The sequence below is a fragment of the Suricata suricatta genome, chromosome 7 (assembly GCF_006229205.1).
Source record: "Suricata suricatta isolate VVHF042 chromosome 7, meerkat_22Aug2017_6uvM2_HiC, whole genome shotgun sequence".
Classification (NCBI taxonomy): Eukaryota; Metazoa; Chordata; class Mammalia; order Carnivora; family Herpestidae; genus Suricata; species Suricata suricatta.
Window position 1 is genome coordinate 71,639,591 of NC_043706.1, and position 18,215 is coordinate 71,657,805.

The window sequence follows — 18,215 nt, forward strand, 5'->3', positions numbered from 1 at the left end:
GCACCGTCTCAGACCCAACCCCTGGCAGGGATCGCATTAGCGTTGGGGGAGGAAAGAGTGCGCAGCTGTTGCCTGAGGCGGCACCAGGAGCTGCTGGAAATGAGCTGGGAGCTCCTGTAGCCTGTGCGCGCGCACCCAGGTCTCCACCGCCGCCAATTCCCTGCCGGGATCACGCAGAGGTGGGGGCTATTTTTTCCCTGTTTGCACCCGGGATTCAGGTTTCACGGGGCCAATGCTGGGGGCAAGATGCGCCATGGAAATGAGGTGCGTGCTCCCACTCCCAAAACCGAGGTCGAAGTGAGCACCCCTATCACCGCCGTGGCAGCGGTCGCGGACTCCTCGCCAAGATGGCGCCGGGCTGGAAGCTGTTCCTTCCCTTGCGCGCCACCTGGGTTCGGGATTTAGGCTGCCCAACAGTTATCTATGGAGTGAGCTTCTCTCTCCAAGCGCAGTTAAGCGTTCTTTACCTCTTCCCCAGAGACAGTACTATGAGCGTGTTCAGTCTCTCTGTCTCTTCCCTTTGTCTCTTGGGCTCCGCGCACTTGCCCCGCGTTGGGCTGGGGCTCCCATCTCCCCTGCCCGTCTCGGGCTGGCCCGTTTTACAATCTCTCCAGTTCGCACTCACTCAGGTATCCTTCAGGTTCTCTTCCTTCTGGAGTCCGTATTTTCTCCTTCCGCTCTTGCAGATGAGAGCAATGTCCTTCTCAGTTCCATCTATGGGACAGACGAAGTTTACAGAGCTCCCTTACTCTCCGCCATCTTGACTCCTCCTCATATAACTCTGTCTTATACTTCTAATCTCTAATTTAGGCTCCAATTTTCTTTGGGCCAGGCTCAAATGGACTGTGTTTTTTACCTTGTTTTTATTTCCTATCTCCAAATTAGGCTCCTTTTCTCCGGGCCAGACTTAAATGCAATTTTTGTGTTTTTAACCCCTTCAAGTCTATGTTTTGGGTCTGCAAGGCTCATTAGAAGAGCCTTTTGTCAAACATTTATAGTGTTTTGATCAAAAATCTCTTATGCAGGGACAGGAAAAAAAATTTTTTTATGGGGTAACTGTGGGGGGAATATCGGTCTGATTTGAATGCTGTAAGCCCTAATTAATGACAACAAACTTAATTTCACATGAGCAGTAATAGCAGAAGGAGATACCAGTTTGGCCTCTCATGGCAGGAGCTGTGCAAACGTCTGCCATTTCCTTACTCTGACTGTGTCATCCAGCTAGGCCGATGCGGCTCCCAGCACTAGACCACTTCTAGATCTCTTTTCCCCAACCCAAGCAATCACCCACTCTTTTGCCCTACTTAAGCAAGAGACTGGAGCCAAGTTTGCTCAAGAGTTTGGTCAAGAAAGGTTCTGAACTTGAGAGCACAAGATTTACACTGGTATAGACATTAGACTTCATGATGAAAACAGGAGCATTTACAACAAGTTTATATACTGAAAAACAGGTATCAGCCTCACCCCAGTAAAGTAGCAGGAAGCAATGTGGCCCTTAGGTAGGAATTTTGAGGATTCCCCTCTAGGAAAATGACCTAAGAAAAAAAGACCTATAGCTGCTGAGGTTTTTGAGTCTACTAATGAAACACTAGGCTGCAGTCACCATACAGGGAGGCCTCCCTATCCATCCATCCATGTTTGACTTCCCATCACTTTCTTTTTTTTTTTTTTTTTAAAGAGTTTTAGAACTCAAACCTTTATTTGTGCTGTAAAAAAAATGGTTAGTAATCACTAATTACATGATGCAGCAGACTAGTACTTAGCACAGAGCAACATGGAACCACCCAGTGTAACAGCCTCCATTTCACAACGGCATCCGCACCCACGTTTCCCCATTCATGTGTGATTACTATTCTTAAAATCCCGAGGGCAGCAATTACACCATACCCCATCACGCTGGAAAACTGAACTGTACCAACGTAGTTTTAAACATGAAAAAAGAATCCCAGAGATAAAAAGTATTGGGGATCTTAAATTTTAAGTGAAATTTACGGTTAGAGGCACGGGATAAAAAGGTATTGGTATTACTTTACCAACGCAACAGATGCATCTCAGAAATGAGTATCATAAACAGTTTTCACATCTTTCCCTGAATTCTTAACATCAGACCATATCTAGTAAAGCCCGCCCCCCATGTTGCGTATTCCTCAAACTGATTTTGGCTGAGAGCTGCCCAAGTACTGGATCAATCTGAAAAGCACGAATGTTCACACTTAAGACAGAATCGATTCACTTTGACCTTTGCAAGGCTACCTGGATCATTTTGCTAGTATGTTACAGAAATTTTTCAGGGACCATAAAAAGGTTATTCTTTGTTACAAAAGCTAATGGCAAACAATTTTACTGCTATGAACATGGACCACAATGACAAGACATGGGTTTGAAACATAAAACTCCTATGAAAAACCTTGCATGTTCACTTTGCTCAGAATTTTCAATCGCAAATCTCAGTAAATAGAACCAGTCCAACCCCTAAGAGTACATCTAATCAAGCGCACACCAAAATTTTAAACTTAAATACTTGACGAGCTGCCAATTTGCACGTTTGAAGTCTTTCTTTTTAAAGACTCCTGGCTCCCCAGTATGCACACACGTTTATAAACCACGGAAGAAGCTCAAGGAGCAGCAGAGGCTAGTTAGCACTCTGCTGATGGGGGCCCCTGTCCCCCAGCTTTCACCAGACTGGTGTTCACGTTCATTTCCATTTCCCTCGTCCCCACCCTGCAGCAAGGCAAAACAATTCTGCGCTTCTGCGTTCAGTAGATTTCTAAAGATTTCTTTTTTAACGTATTGAAGCAAGTCTCTGTGCTTTCCAAGAGACAATTTAACCAGCACTAACAATTTAGTGGCATTAACTAGTATCTTCTTTGCCCATGAGTCTATTACATTCCCCAGAGTTTCACCTGCCTTTTCACCCAAATTCCCTTCCAACCCACATTTCCTGCCACCCCCACCCTCAGCAACAGATACCTTAGCAACCCAACTCTCTCCCTTTCCTCACCCTCACCCCTGCCAGTGCCAGTGCCACCCCCGTGTACCACCCCAACTCTCACCCCTGCCAGTACCAATGCCCACCAACCCTCACCCCTCAAATGAGCCCTCCCATTTGAAGATTACTTTGCAATTAAAGCAAACAAAACTCACATTAAAAAAAAATACATAGAAGAATCAAAGATTGCTAGTAGTACCCCAACCAGTCCCCTCAGTTATCAGTGATGCCATCGAAAGGCCCAAACACCTGCCATTTCTAACAGAATTTGACCACAACCCACTGGGACCCTCCCCACCCCCAGACTGTAGCATTAACACAATGACCCCCCTCCCCTCATTTTGCCAGTAGGCTTCATTCAAGCCTTTGCCCAAGGCGCGTCAAAGGCCAACACTTTCCCCAGAAAAGTTAGCCCATCACACTAATTCCTCCAAGGCAGGCAGGCAGGCGTGGGTAGGTGAGCGAGTCACTGGGCTCCGTCTACAAGATTCACCCACAAGGCAGGGCTCTGCATTGTGGCACGGGTTACAATGTCCTACAGCTTAAGAATCGTCTTGAAGCAAGGTTCGTAGCCCAGAACTAGCAATGACCGAAGGCTCAAAATTAGATGTGGCATCGGAAAACCTCCACCCGCAGAAAAGGAGAGGTGCCTGCTGGCATTCACATGCCTGGGGGTTGGTGCTCCGGGATCAAACATTCAAAGCAACAGATCTGCCGAGGGCCCGATGCATCTGCTTTGGACTTTGAGTGCCCCCCTCATGAGCTCATCTGAAAACCTTAAATGGTGGCCCCCGGAACACAGGGCTTCCCGAGCAAGGCCTGGAAACAGGACACTGTAGCAACTTCCACCTCCTAAGCCTCTGGAAATTCAATCTGCAGACATCAACTTAGGCGGGTTGCTCCTTGGGGTCTCCCCTCCTGCACTGCTACAACTCACACTGGCCATGGGCTCCGTTTCTCCTGGTGCCATCTGATCCCCGCGAGGAGCGCTATGGTAACAAACCACCATCCATGAGGCATCTCGTGACTCTCTGCTGGTGCCATCGTCGCAGGCCCCCCCCAAGGGTACACATTCAGGCCCCACCCTCTCCGCAGGCAAGCAAGCCCACCCCACCCCACCGGAGCCTCAGCAGGGAGTGCCTCTCTTCCTCGATTACCGCCATCACCGAACTTCTCAAGGCCTTTGCCAAGTGCCCAGGCTTACCAGGTTACCAGAAGCAATGTTTTAAGCGAATGGATAACCCTCGAGAGAGTTAAAGGGAGGAGGAAGGGCAGAGTGAGCTCACAGAAGTTAGCACCGAACCTAGAGGAAAAGTCCAAAGGGGGCCACTGCCACCTGGAAAATAAAGCGTGGGTCAATTTTGTCCCCAGCCACACATTCCTGCCTTAGGAGCCCCAGCTTGTCAGGCATAGTGCCAGTGATCGCGTAGGTGGCACCCTACCTCTTCAATCACTGAGGCCACCCGCACCTCCGACAAGGGGTCTGACCTCACACCCAGACCTGGGTTTCACCTGGCTGGGCATGGCCTGGACCCTGTCCCAGGCCGAACCACAATTACATACCACCCTGGGCCAGAGCGCTCAGCCTCGGAGCTAAGTTCAGTATCCACAAGACCAGGCCTCATCCCCACATGGGTTGGCAACCCTCTGAAAAAAAAGGGGACTGCTGACATTGACAAGTTCAAGGTCTGCCCTCCCAGCTCTCCTGGGGTCCTGCACCCCCAACTGCCTTCCTTCCTGATCCTTCTCAGGGAACCAAATACCCAATTCAGCTTCCTCTCGAGCAAGGGGGCTGAGATCCTGTTCTCCTCCGGCTTCTGCTTTCCTCCTCCCACACAAACCAGGGCACAGGGGCTTGCTGAGCCCACGCAGGAGCAGTGAGTGCCCTCCTAAAGGCCAAGTTCCCGTTCTCCAGAAGGCAGCGACAGCCTGGCTTAAAGGGCTGTCCTCCCCTAGGTCACTGCGGGGACTTTCAAGGCAACTCTCCCCACCATAGGTGCCCCAAGATCTAGTTTCCTCTTCAACCTTCCTCATCCTCATCCTCCAACCCCCTCGAGTCTCATCTAAGCCTGCCATCTCCCCCAACTGCCCCTTAGGGCCCTAAGCTGGCCACTTCCTCCCCCACAGCTACACCCAAGCCCCTGACCCTTCCATCACTTTCTAATATCTTTTCCAAAGGCAGCAATATCATAGTTGTTAAGAGCACAGACTTTGAAACCAGATCTGTGGGGTTCAAATCCTTACTTTAACCACTAACTATATGACCTTGGAGAAGAAGTACTACTTCATGAGGTTGTGAGTATTGGAAGAACATATGTATGTGGCACTTAGAGCAATACCTGGCACTTAATAAGCACTCTGTAAAAATTAGTGTTATTACTTTCCCTCACATTTAAATATGAATAGTCAAGGATTACCAGTCATATGAAGAAAGCTTCTAATATGATAGACAATGACAAAAACAACTAGATAAAGTCAGTGCACGTAACAGAATAACATGTATGTAATAATAGCAATGCCTTTCCAAGGGCAGAAGCTATGTTGCATTCATGAAATAAGATTATAAGAAAGACGTTGCAAAAATTACAATTTTTCTTGAATGTAAAACTTTTTATAGCAGAAGGCAAACGAAATCGTATAAGGGTTGGAAGAGAGAGCAGATAGATATTAGAAATGAAATATAAATTTATGGGAAGTAGGGTAAAGGAGATCAGAAAATTAGAAGAATGATACTGGAGGCTCACTATCTTTTTGCAGAAAAAAAGAATAGAAAACCTGAAGGGGGGAAATGTAATGAAATATTACAAGAAAGTTCTCCAGAAATGAAGGAAATGAGTTTCCACAAACACTGTGAAAAGAGATTTACTCAAAGATCAGCATGTAATTTCAGAACATTGGAGATAAAGGATCTGAAAAATCTTCAGAGAAAATAGCATTCCTCTTCAGTGGAAAAACAATAAAACTTGTCAAGGGCAGCACTGGAAATTATGGGAAAATCAGTTTCAACTTATAATGCTATACTCAATCTGTCACTCAAGGCATTTTGAATGCAGTATTTATTTTTTTTTAAATGTCATTACCATCAGTTCACCCTCTCTCAGCAACTGAAAGATCCTCTCTTTTAGAGGAAGAATAAACCAAAAAGGAAGAAGACATGAGATCCAAGCAATAGGCGGTCTGACATAGAAGACTTGGAAAGAGAATCTTTAGGCTGATGGTCCCAGAAAAGCTATCAAGATGTTTGTGCAAGCCTAGAGAGTACCAACCCAGGGTAGAACAACAAAACCTCAAATAGATACCTCAGGGGGAAAAAAGAGAGCAAGTGAGAACCAGCTGGGTGGCTCAGTTGGTTAAGCATCCAAGTCTTGATTTCAGCTCAGCTCATGAACTCAGTTACTGAGGTCAAGCCCCACATCAGGCTCTGCTCTCACAGCATGGACCTTGCTTGGGATTCTCTCTCTCCCTTTCTCTCTTCCTCTCCCTGCACACCCTCTCCCTCTTGAAATAAACTTAAAAAAATAAAAAGGAGAAGTAAGAAGTAGAAGATTAATAATTACCTAATGTATTTTAATACGTAATGAGAAGTCTACAGTTGTTGGAGCATTTGAGGATGAATTTGTGATCAAGACGGAGAAAACCAAACAAAAAGCAGTTTATTAACTCTAGGAGAAACAAAAAGTAAAAGAAATGTAATGACAGTATAATACACAGTACAACCATAAATAGTCATATGAATATTGAATATTTAAATAAAATTACGACATAACTATGTTGGGAGGATAGGGAGAAAAATGTAAGGGAGCTAAATTTTTGTCTTCTGAAATAGGAAGTCAGTAGAAAATTGAAAAAAAAAAAAACATGGAATAGTAAAAAATAGCTGTATGTAAATCAAAACCACAATGAGATACCACCTCACACCTGTCAGAATGGCTAACATTAACAATTCAGGCAACAATTGGCAAAGATGTGGAGAAAGATAATGTCTTCACTGCTGGTGAAAATGCAAACTGGTGCAGCCACTCTGGAAAACAGTATGGAGGTTCCTCAAAAAATTAAAAATAGAACTACCCTACAACCCAGCAATTGCACTACTAGGTATTTATCCAAGGAATATAGGTGTGCTGTTTCAAAGGGGCACATGCACCCCAATGTTTATAGCAGTACTGTCAGCAGTAGCCAAGGTATGGGAAGAGCCCAAATATCCATAGATGGATAAATGAATAAAGAAGATGGTATTGGGGCACCTGGGTGGCTCAGACAGTGGAGAGTTCAATGTTGGCTCAGGTCATGATCTCAAGGTTGATGAGTTCGAGCCCCATGTTGGGCTCTGTGCTGACAGCTTGGAGCCAGCTTCATATTCTGTGTCTCCCTCTCTCTCTGACCCTTCTCTGCTCACACTCTGTCTCTCTCTGTCTCAAAAATAAATATTAAAAAATATGTATTAAAAAAAGCAGATGTGATATATGTGCAATGACGTATTGCTAGGTAATCAAAAAGAATGAAATCTTGCCATTTGCAGAATGGAATCTAGAGGGTATTATGCCAAGTGAAATTACTTAAAAAAAGACAAATATCATATGACTTCACTCATATGAGGACTTTAAGATACAAAACAGATGAACATAGGGAAGGGAAGCAAAAATAATATAAAAATGGAGGGGGACAGAGGGTTACAGAAGGGATTATGGGAGGGAGGATGGGCTAAATGTGTAAGGGGCATTAAGGAATCTACTCCTGAAATCATTATTGCACTATACACTAACTAACATGGATGTAAACTTAAAAAATAATAATAAATTTAAAAGTAAATAAATAACTGTATTACTCAAGAATAATAGAAAGAGGCAAGAGTAGAGCATGGTTGATCTAGGGTGTGAAATATGGAATAGGACACAGCTTATTGTCCTATTTGATATATTTTGTATTGATAAAAACATATATATTTTTTTTTATTTTTTTTTTTTACCTAATGAAGAGAACTTTAAAGTCCTTTATCTTAAAAAGAGGCCATGAAATATTCTCTTATATTTGTGATTTCTCTTAAAAGGCCTTTGTGCCCATGTACATGCGTAACTAACAGTGTGTGTTTTTCCAGGTCATCCCTACAGCCAGTGAAGAGCAGCTCTTGCTGGTAGAACTGGTTCGCTCCATCAGCGTCATGAGAGCAGAAACCGTTATGCAGACCGTGAAGGAAGTTTTAAAGCAGCCCCCAGCCATAGCCAAGGACAAGGTAGGGAGAGCTTTTCTGTGCTGTTGTTACCAATTCTATTTCAGAAATGATGCTGGAGATATTTTTTGTTCAGTGATGTCCTTTTAACGCTTACACATTGCAGAGAGGAATGCGTGTTGCCCCCACACTCTTGTAATTAAAATACTTACCAGCTTCCGCAGTGATTATTATGCTCATTCCTGTAGCCGGTGAAGAGGGTTTAACTGCTTAGATCTCTAAAAGAACCATCTAAGGCAGTGACAGGTTATATGACCAAAATCTTAGGGGAGGTTTTTCTGGTCATTTAAAGGAAGATCCCAGAGCCCAAGGTCTGCTAACCTCAATTGTTTTTTTTGTTTTGGGATTTTTTGTTTTGTTTTGTTTTGTTTTGTTTTTTACAGTTTCTTTACTGCTTTCTCTTTGGACAAATGTCTGTCTAGCATTTTGCCTAACATTAGCTCTACTGCATGTCGTTTCTTGACCGTGTACAAACCACACTTTGCAGGGGATACAGAAAATGAGTAACAGAATTTGTGCTCCCAGTGCATTAATTCTAATTAGGCAGATATAAAAATCTGCAAATTAGTAAAATTATAGACTTCTCTACTTCTGCTCCTTGTGCCAGCGGTACTCAGGGGTCATATTTGCTGAGAAACTATTTACCAACTGCAAATGTTGGACTTTAATCCAAGCCAAAATAAACCTAATCATGTTCTTCACAAACGTATCACACAAATCTGAAAATTTTTACTTTTTTTAATCTTTTTTCTTAAATTGCCAGTAGGAAGCATATACTTAATGTGTGTAGAATAGCCAGTATGCATATTAACTTCTAATAATTTGCTTACTGTTGTAATGCCACCTCTGGAGCATTCGCCATAGGATTTTAAATTTGCACATGAAAGCTCAGTTCAGCATTGTATTTTAAGCATCTGCTTGTGGCGGACATTGGACTAAGCATTAAGGATGTGAAGCAAATAAGAACAGATTCCACGATCACGCCCTCCAGTGGCCGCCTCCTACTCTCAGTCCGGTTCTGACTCTGTTAGGCACTGGATCTTTGTGTGATAAAGGGAAACCTTCAAGGGAATAGTTGGTACTATGAAGGAACCAACTGATAAATGTCAGTGGATATCAGTATCATTTTCTTGCGTCTTACTAATTTCTGTTACTCTTGGCAGTATCTTTAACCGCATGTTAAGAGTTGGTCTCAGATTTGAACTAACCACACTCATTTAGCAGAAACTTGTAGTAAAATAGATTTAATTTAAATTTCATGAAAATCCTCAACCCAATTCTGATAGCACCAACCACGTATAAGGTGATTAAAATAAAACTGATATTGATGCTTTATAGAGTAAGTGGATCATTTGAAAGTAATGGCTGGACTTTTGATGTGTTGGGGGTGGTGATTGAGACTCTTGATTTCTTCTATCCATTTTCAACTTATTATATAGCTCCTGGGTTAAGTTTTTTTCTACTAATGAAAGACTTGTGTGGCTTTTTATGACAAACTAGTGTTTTTGTTTTCTTTTAACGTTTTATATTTAAAATTGACAGTAAGTACAGACTAGTTGCAACAATGAAAAAGCAAAGGCAACAGTTTTCTTCACTGTAAAATTGATTTCTTTTGTTTATAGAAACATCTTTCTTTGGAAGTCTGCATGCTTCAGTTTTTCTATGCTTATATTCAAAGGTAAGATTACTGATGTAGATCTCTTCTTTCTGCATTAGCCATGTGTCAAAGTTAGGGAATATAGGAGAAAAGCAGCTGAGTTATTTCAAGATATTGCTAATTTTTCCTTTTAAAACTGAAAGAATAAATGCTAGAAACATTGTGGATGTATTTATACAAGTCAGTGGGTATGTTAATGACCCACAGCCATGCAGGTCCTGCAAACCTAAAAGCCTAAGGGTATTGAAGATACAGTGGACATTGAAACAATGAGTTATAAGAAAATCATTTAAATATAAATGAAAAACTCAATCCAACTCTTGAGCCCATGCCTGTTACCACTGAATCCATTATTATTTTGATATAGGTGAATATGTGGTAATTTCATCTGATGTTTTTTTAATGTTAAGAATGATAAAAAAATATCTTCTTGTTCTAGTATTCCAGTTTTGTGTTTAGCTGACCCATGAACTGAAGTCAGTTGATTTGAAGTTTGATAAACTTATGGGACAACCTGAATCTTAATGTCCTCCTGTATAGGTCAAATGCATTTTAATCACCAAACTGGCATCAGTTTGTGGTCTATGACTAACATTTATAAAGTCAGGTTATGTAGAATATTTAAATTGATTGTGATTTAGAGCAAAGACTACCTATAGTCTGAACTTAGATACATAGAGGTGTTAGGGTTAAGGCCAGACTGAAACAAAGATCATCTGAATTTCTCTAGAGGTGAGAGACTGATCAGGATAGATTGATAACTATCCCTTAGATGAAATAAAAACTCCTAGGTGAAGGAAAAAGAGCTAGTATAAGAGATAAGTGGAGGAGTGGCTGGGTGGTTCAGTCAGTTAAGCGTCTGACTTCAGTTCAGGTCATGATCTCACTGCTCGTGGGTTTGAGCCCCGCATCAGGGTCTGTGCTGACAGCTCAGAGCCTGGATCCTGCTTCAGATTCTATGTCTCCTTCTCTTTCTGCCCATCCCTCCCTCCCTCCTTCTCTCTCTCTCTCTCTCTCTCTCTCTCTCTCTCTCTCTCAAAAATGAATAAATGTTAAAATAAATTTTAAAAAAATAAGTGGAGAGAACAAGACCAAGAGCAGGTGACTATGATGTCAGTAATCCACCTGAGACTTAATCCAATAGTATTTTACTTTTGAGAGTCCATGTCATTAAAAACTGGGATTTCTATTTCAAAATTGAAATTTCTATACTAATAAGTCACACTGGATATTTTTAATATGTTGGTTTTTCTTTTCATATAGCAATAGTATAAAACATAGAGCTTTTATCCTATTATAGTTTATAAAAATTTAGGGAATGTTTCAGAGAAACTAGCAGGAAAGTGTGATAAAGGCTGTGGGAAAATATAAAGTTTACTGTGGCTCTCTATATATACAGAACTATATTTTTCTTGCAGAATCCCCGTGCCTAATTTAGTGGACGGCTGGGCATCCCTGTTGGTACTTCTGAAAGATTCCATACAGCTGAGTCTTCCAGCCCCAGGGCAGTTTCTTATACTTGGGTAAGCAATTTCACTTAAAAATATTATTTTGAAGGAAAGAATAATGTTCATGGTCCTAATTGCTGAGCAGCAGATGTTTTGGGTGAACACATGTTCTCTCTGTGTTCTCTTGGAATTTTTCAGATATAGAACTAGATGGCTAGTTTGAGGCCCGTAAAAAAAAAAAATGGAGGGGTGTAGGGAGGAAACTGTTTGTATGTATACAAAATGTAAATGCACTACAACCCTTACAATAGTAGTTTCTTTAAGGATGACTAGGATGCCTAATGGGGAGCTTCATAGGGGAGAGTCATTTGCCTTCAGGGTCCTGAACATGAATAGGCTTGGAAAGTCATTTGGAGTATCCTTATCTGTGTTGCTAATTTGTAGGATTATTTGATAATTCCAGTTACCCTTACTTAACTGCAAGCAGCATGATGTCATGGTGAGCATTTTGCTCACCATTGTCTATAATGTGTCTCCAATAAATACTGGTCAGTGAAAGGAGGTGGCAGGAGCAGAAAGCCTTTGTGGAGACAGGAATGGGAAGGGCACGTTGGGGCAAGGTGCATTGTCTCGGTTGGTCCTTAGAGGAGAGACCAGCAATGGAACGGCAGGAGATGGGAGCTGGATAGGTTCCTGCATTTTAGTTTAAGAGATTTGATCTTGGGTGGGGGGCCACCTGGGTGGCTCAAGTCAGTTAAGCATCTGACCTCAGTTCAGGTCATGATCTCCTGGCTCATGGGTTCAAACTCCATGTCTGTGCTGACAGCTCAGAGCCTGGAGCCTACTTCGGATTCTGTATCTCCTCTCTCTGTGTCTCCCCTGCACACTCACACTTTTCTCTCTCAAAAATAAATACACATTAAAAAAAGAAATTTGGTCTTGGGCCAGGGTGGGAGTGATGGCAGGTCTTGAGGAGGGACATGAGTGGCAAGTTAGTAGAAGGGATCAGAGGGGAAGGAGGCTAGGCCAGGAATGCTGTTTCAAGTTAGGAAGTAGGGACTATGAACTACTAAGGATGGGATTGCAGGAAAAAGAGAGTAAAGAAAAAGGGACTAGCAAAGGAGATAGAAAGGGAAATATCAGAAAATTAGAAGAAAACTGGTTATATTCCGTGTTCTAGAAGCAAACGTAAGTTAGAGTACAAGGAACACTTTCAGAGAGATGGAGGACAGAGAATAAGAAGAGGCTGTATTTATTGATGATTTGGAGAGGACTGGTGATTTAGGAGAGAGGTTGTTAACAGCCAAGGATTAGAGGGTTCGAGTGAGAAAGTGTGAAGTATTCTCTGAAGATGTCTGATCAGGAGGAAATGTGATTTGGAAGTCATCATTAATAGTAAAGAAGACCTGGGGTGCCTGGCTGACTTAGTCCGTAAAGCATGTGAATCTTGATCTTGGGGTTGTGAGATGGAGCCCCACATTGGGTGTAGCAATCACTTAAAAAATAAAATCTAAAAAAAGGATAGTGAAGAAGATCTGAGGATGTTGAATGCTTAACAGCAAAGACTTTGTACTCTGCAAGAGTTCAGATCCAGCTCCTTTAATTCTTATGCCTCGTGACCTTAGGCAGGTTATTTAACCTCTCCATCTGTAGAATGGGGATGATAATGCCAACTCACAAAGTAATTATGATAGTTAAATTAGTTAATATTTGTTAAATTCTTAGAACGTGCGTCTGGCCAATCACAGGTGTTATGTAAATGGAGAATGATAGAAGATTTTGGAGAAAAGAGGGCTCACTGATAGCATCACATTCCAGAGACAACTGGGAAGGGGTGGAGAGCAGGGAATGAACAGGTATTAGAGTGAGAGGGAAGGATACATTTTCCTCTAAGACCTTGCTACTCAAAGGTTGATCTTTGCAGCATTGGAATCACCAGAGAGCTTATTAAAAATGTAGAATCTAAGGTTCCACCCAGACCACCCCAATTGGAATCTGCTTTTCTAGCAAGATCCCCAAGTGATATGAGTGAGTACACACTAAAATTCGAAAATGACTGCTTAAGATAATAAGGGGAAGAAGGAAAAAACATAAACTAAGCTTTTCCTCAACTTTACATTGCAGCAGGCAGTCCAATGATGTCATGAATAGCTAGCCACAGTCAGAATGTTTTCATGCTGAATGAATATAAATTCAACCAAGTGCAAAGAATTTTGAACTTTTAATCAACTTCTGTAGTTCTGAAGGGGATTTTTTATGTGTGAATGTGTGATTCTGTATACACAGACTTAGCTTTTGCCCTAATTGTCTTTATGGGAACTAGCAATTCTGGTTTGGCAACCAATGGTCTAGAAAATTTTCAAGTGGAGAAGAGAGCAGGTGAGAATTCTTCAATGAGATGACCTCAAGTTTTCTGGTAAATGTGGGAATGTAGTCTTCTGCCGGGAGGCAGAGAAGACATAGAGGGAACAGTGGTGGAGAGCTGGTCAGCGTGGGGTCATTGAGTAACACGGAGGGCCCAGCCACAGTGAGCCAGAGACCTGCTCAAAAATTTCAGGGATCATGGTGATCCCCGGACCCTCATACTGTCTATTATGAAAAGTATCTAAATCAGAAAGCTGAAGGAGTTTTAGACAATGGAAATATAATGAAAAGAGCAGTGGGCACGATGTCTGCCATTCCTGGATCAAAGATTAAGGTAACTAGTGTGTATGAGTTTTAATAAGAGAGAAATGTGAATACTAGAAGTCAAACTACGTTACTTCTGAAGATTTCTGATTCTTCTCATTTCTGTTTCCAGCCCTCATCTCTGTGAGTTTGGGTTTCTCAATAAACCTCTCCAAGGCTCTTTTCCCATTTGTCAAGCAAAGATAGTGGTGCCTGGCCCACCTACCTGAGTTGTCTTGAGGCTCAAAGAGGAAATCTATGTACAGTTCTTTGAGTTATCAGCAAATATTCCTCTTGTCTAATTTCATTAAAAATTAAAGCTATTTAATGTTGACTTGAATCTTCCCCACAGGATCTTTCTTTTTCCATACCTCCCTTTTCTTTTTTTCTCGTTTCTCAGAAAATAAAGGACCCTACCTCCTTCTCAGGGGTGTATACTGATTGTTTAATCAAAAAGTTGGACATTTTCAATTAGACTAGACACTTAATTCCCTTTTTAAATTTCTGATTATGTGTGTGTTTAATACCAACCATTCCACTGATCCTCTAAAAATTCCTAATTACAAAGTTCCTAATTACAAAAGTCTAAGAAATAAAGCACCATATGTCTCTTCATATGGACACCTGTAATTACTGTCCTTTCCCTTCTCCCCAAAGATTACTATTATTTGGACCTCTAATACCACAGATACATTTTGCCCCTTTCTTTAAACTATATGTATGTAAATATTTTATTCTGTGTCTGTTTCTTTCACACAACATCTGTGTATAAGATTCATCCATATAATTTTATTTAGCTATAATTTATTGAGTTCCATTGCTGTTCCATATTTCATTGTATGAATATGCTACAATTTCTTCTCTTGATGGACTTTTGGGTTCTTTCCACTTTGATGCTTTTATGAATAATGTTCTGAACATCTTTGTACATCTGTTTTCATGCATATGTTTATTCCTTTTCACAGAGTCATGGGATATTCCTATATACATTCATTAAACACATAAAATAGATTCAGGCTACAGAGCCACTTGGTCACTGGAATAAATCAGATTGCATCATTTCCTTTACACTGATGCTTCCTATTTGTTTTTCTCTTTGACCTTTTTAGGGTTCTGAATGAGTTTATTATGAAAAACCCTAGTTTGGAAAATAAGAAAGACCAAAGAGACCTTCAGGTAAGGCATTCTGGACTGAGAGCTGTTGCCAGAACTCTGCGTCTCTCAGTGCCCTTAACTCTAAAAAGATGAGGTCAGATACAATCATCTGTGAAGTTACAGGAGCACGCATGTGTCTGGACGTGAATAGGCACATATATGTAGAGTGGTTTTTTCTTGTTTCTTTAGGATGTGACGCATAAAATAGTGGATGCAATTGGTGCCATTGCTGGTTCTTCTTTGGAACAGACAACATGGCTGCGACGAAATCTTGAAGTTAAGCCTTCTCCCAAAATAATGGTGGATGGGACCAATTTGGAATCTGATGTTGAAGGTATTGATCTCAATGATTGAGGTTTATGTTTGTAGGCCCTGTTTACTAAGAAATTCTTGCCACTAGCACCATAAGCACTAGAAAACCATGCCTTTCTTCGTGTTAGCAGGTAGCTTTTTTCAGAGGGAAAAGACCTAATTGTATCTTTACCTGTCGTTTCTCTTATTTAGATATGTTATCACCTGCAATGGAAACATCAAACATAACTCCTTCTGTATATAGTGTCCATGCACTGACATTGCTTTCTGAGGTAAATATCAAGTTTTTTCACGTGAACTTTTGAGTAAACAATGTCACAATTCAGTATTAGCAAGTGATTCTTACATAGGAGTTTCTAATTTGAAAAACCATTTTGTACTTCTAGAGATCACTATAATAAATAAAGTGACTTTGTTAAATATTAATGATAACTTTAGATATTGTTTTCTTCCCCACGCACTATTTTTTAAACATGGTTTTTAAAAATAAAAGTACTTTTGTTTTTTGTTTTTTGGGTTTTTTTTTTTTTTTTTAAAGAGAGAGAGAGAGACAGAGTATGAGTGGTGGAGGAGCAGAGGGAGAGAGGGAGACACAGAATCTGAAACAGGCTCCAGGCTCTGAGCTGCCAGCATAGAACCTGATGCTGGGCTCGAACCCACAGACCGTGAGATCATGACCTGAGCAGAAGTTGGACACTTAGCCGATTGAGCCACCCAGGCGCCCCCAAGAAAAGTGCTTTTATATGACAGTATAATCAGGAAGTGGTATAATAATGTTTGCCACTATGAAATATTTTACAATTTACCAAAGATTTTTAGATTTATTCTCTGACATGCTCTTTCTTTATACCCTGTTATATAGCTTTGTAGGTCACTTTTGTTTCCCTTTTCAGATATGGATACCAAGCTTCCCAAAGATTAGAACAATATGACAAAGGCCAAATAGCTATTGATAGAGCTGGGACTTAAACAGCTCAGTTCATTTGGTTGGTTTATTTCCAAGCTCTCTTTTAACTGAGTCAGAGAAAGAGAATACGGAATGTCTAGTCTTTTTTTTTTTAAATTTTTTTTTAATGTTTTATTTATTTTTGATACAGAGAGAGACAGAGCATGAGAGGGGGAGGTGCCGAGAGAGAAGGAGACACAGAACCGGAAACAGGCTCCAGGTTCTGAGCTAGCTGTTAGCACAGAGCCTGATGCGGGGCTCGAACCCACTAACGTGAGATCTGACCTGAGCCGAAGTCGGAGGCTCAACCGACTGAGCCACCCAGGCACCCCTGGAATGTCTAGTCTTAAATTCACTGTTTACTCACTGTCACGGGAGAAGGTTCTTGACCTCTCTTTTTCTATACTTCCCTCTCTCAGTAGAAAACAGTAAAATTTTCTCACATTTACAGCCTATATTTATAATGGACAAAAAAAAAGTGGCAGAAACCATTCATTTAAAATGAATTAGTGAAGGGGCACCTGGCCAGCTCAATATGTTCCATGTCCAACTTTGGCCTAGGTCATGATCTCATGGTTTGTGAGTTCGAGCGCCGCATCAGGCTCTCTGATATCAGCAGGAGCCTCTGTCCCCTCTCTCTGCACCTCTCCCACTCATGCTTTCTCTCGCTCAAAACTAACAATAAAATAGTTTTTTAATGGCTTAATGAGGTCTGAGTTTAGATTTTTCTAATTTTAAGGTATTCTGGGTATTCTTGCAAACTGAAATCCACCTCTGAATGCTGTCAGTTTCAGCTGTTAGATTTACTGCATTTCATTTCTTATGTTTTTTAGGTTTTGGCTCATCTTTTGGATATGGTTTTCTATAGTGATGAAAAGGAACGGGTTATTCCTTTACTTGTAAATATTATGCATTATGTTGTACCCTACCTCCGAAATCACAGGTACTGTTATTAAAGTAGATTTTGTAATTCAGAGCTTGTTAGAAACAAATTTGTGTTCTTTTAATGCCATTTTTGGAATTACCACAAAATGACATTATTTTTGCCTTTAGTTGTAATGATTAAAAGAAAATTTTGTTATGGTGCCTTCTGTTTCATATCATTGTTTTAGGGGAAAGTGAGTACTTATGAGTAACATGACGGTTCAGGTTATAACAGGGGTTAAAGTGGTTCTGGTCCTCCTTCCTCCTAGTGCACACAATGCTCCTAGCTACCGAGCCTGCGTCCAGCTGCTTAGCAGTCTGAGTGGGTATCAGTACACACGGAGAGCGTGGAAGAAAGAAGCCTTTGACCTCTTTATGGATCCCAGTTTCTTTCAGATGGATGCCTCTTGTGTTAATCAGTAAGTTGTCTTGCTCTTGTTCAGTGTGACAGTGCATCTTGCTGAAATCAACAACTGTCCTGCAAAGTAGAACACTGTTTTTTATTGGAAACAACAGAAATTCTAATTACATATTATAATCCTTGTTTCTTTCAGTTGGAGAGCAATTATGGACAATCTGATGACACATGATAAAACAACATTTAGAGATTTGATGAGTGAGTATTGTGGGATAAAACCTAAGCAGTGTATGTCCATATCAGGACCCATTCTTACTGTCTACCTTCTCTAGAGACTTCAGCACTGGCTCATTGTCAAGTTGTACTTATATCCTATAGGGATAGAATGTCAAATTTAACAAGGACAGCATGGAGCTAAATAACAAGTAGGGCTATTTGGCTGTGTCTGTTTGCTCTAAATTCTTTGCCCAGCACACAGCACAGAACCTGGCACATAGGAAGCACTCAATAAGTAATTTTTTTTTAATTTAAA

General features: G+C 41.1%; 1 protein-coding gene across 6 annotated transcripts in view; it reads left to right on the top strand.

The window, feature by feature from the left end:
* DOP1A (DOP1 leucine zipper like protein A) overlaps positions 1-18,215 on the top strand; it is a 117,903-nt gene that overhangs the window by 85,840 nt on the left and 13,848 nt on the right. For all 6 annotated transcript variants that reach the window (XR_003911210.1, XM_029945490.1, XM_029945492.1 and 3 more), the window contains 9 exons: positions 8,085-8,219; positions 9,839-9,894; positions 11,292-11,396; positions 15,098-15,164; positions 15,333-15,477; positions 15,648-15,727; positions 17,235-17,344; positions 17,595-17,744; positions 17,880-17,941. Coding sequence is in view for 5 of the 6 variants with exons in the window: in XM_029945490.1 (XP_029801350.1) it covers positions 8,085-8,219; positions 9,839-9,894; positions 11,292-11,396; positions 15,098-15,164; positions 15,333-15,477; positions 15,648-15,727; positions 17,235-17,344; positions 17,595-17,744; positions 17,880-17,941 (910 nt within the window). In the remaining variant the exon portion in view is untranslated. The remainder of the gene's footprint in view (positions 1-8,084; positions 8,220-9,838; positions 9,895-11,291; positions 11,397-15,097; positions 15,165-15,332; positions 15,478-15,647; positions 15,728-17,234; positions 17,345-17,594; positions 17,745-17,879; positions 17,942-18,215) is intronic.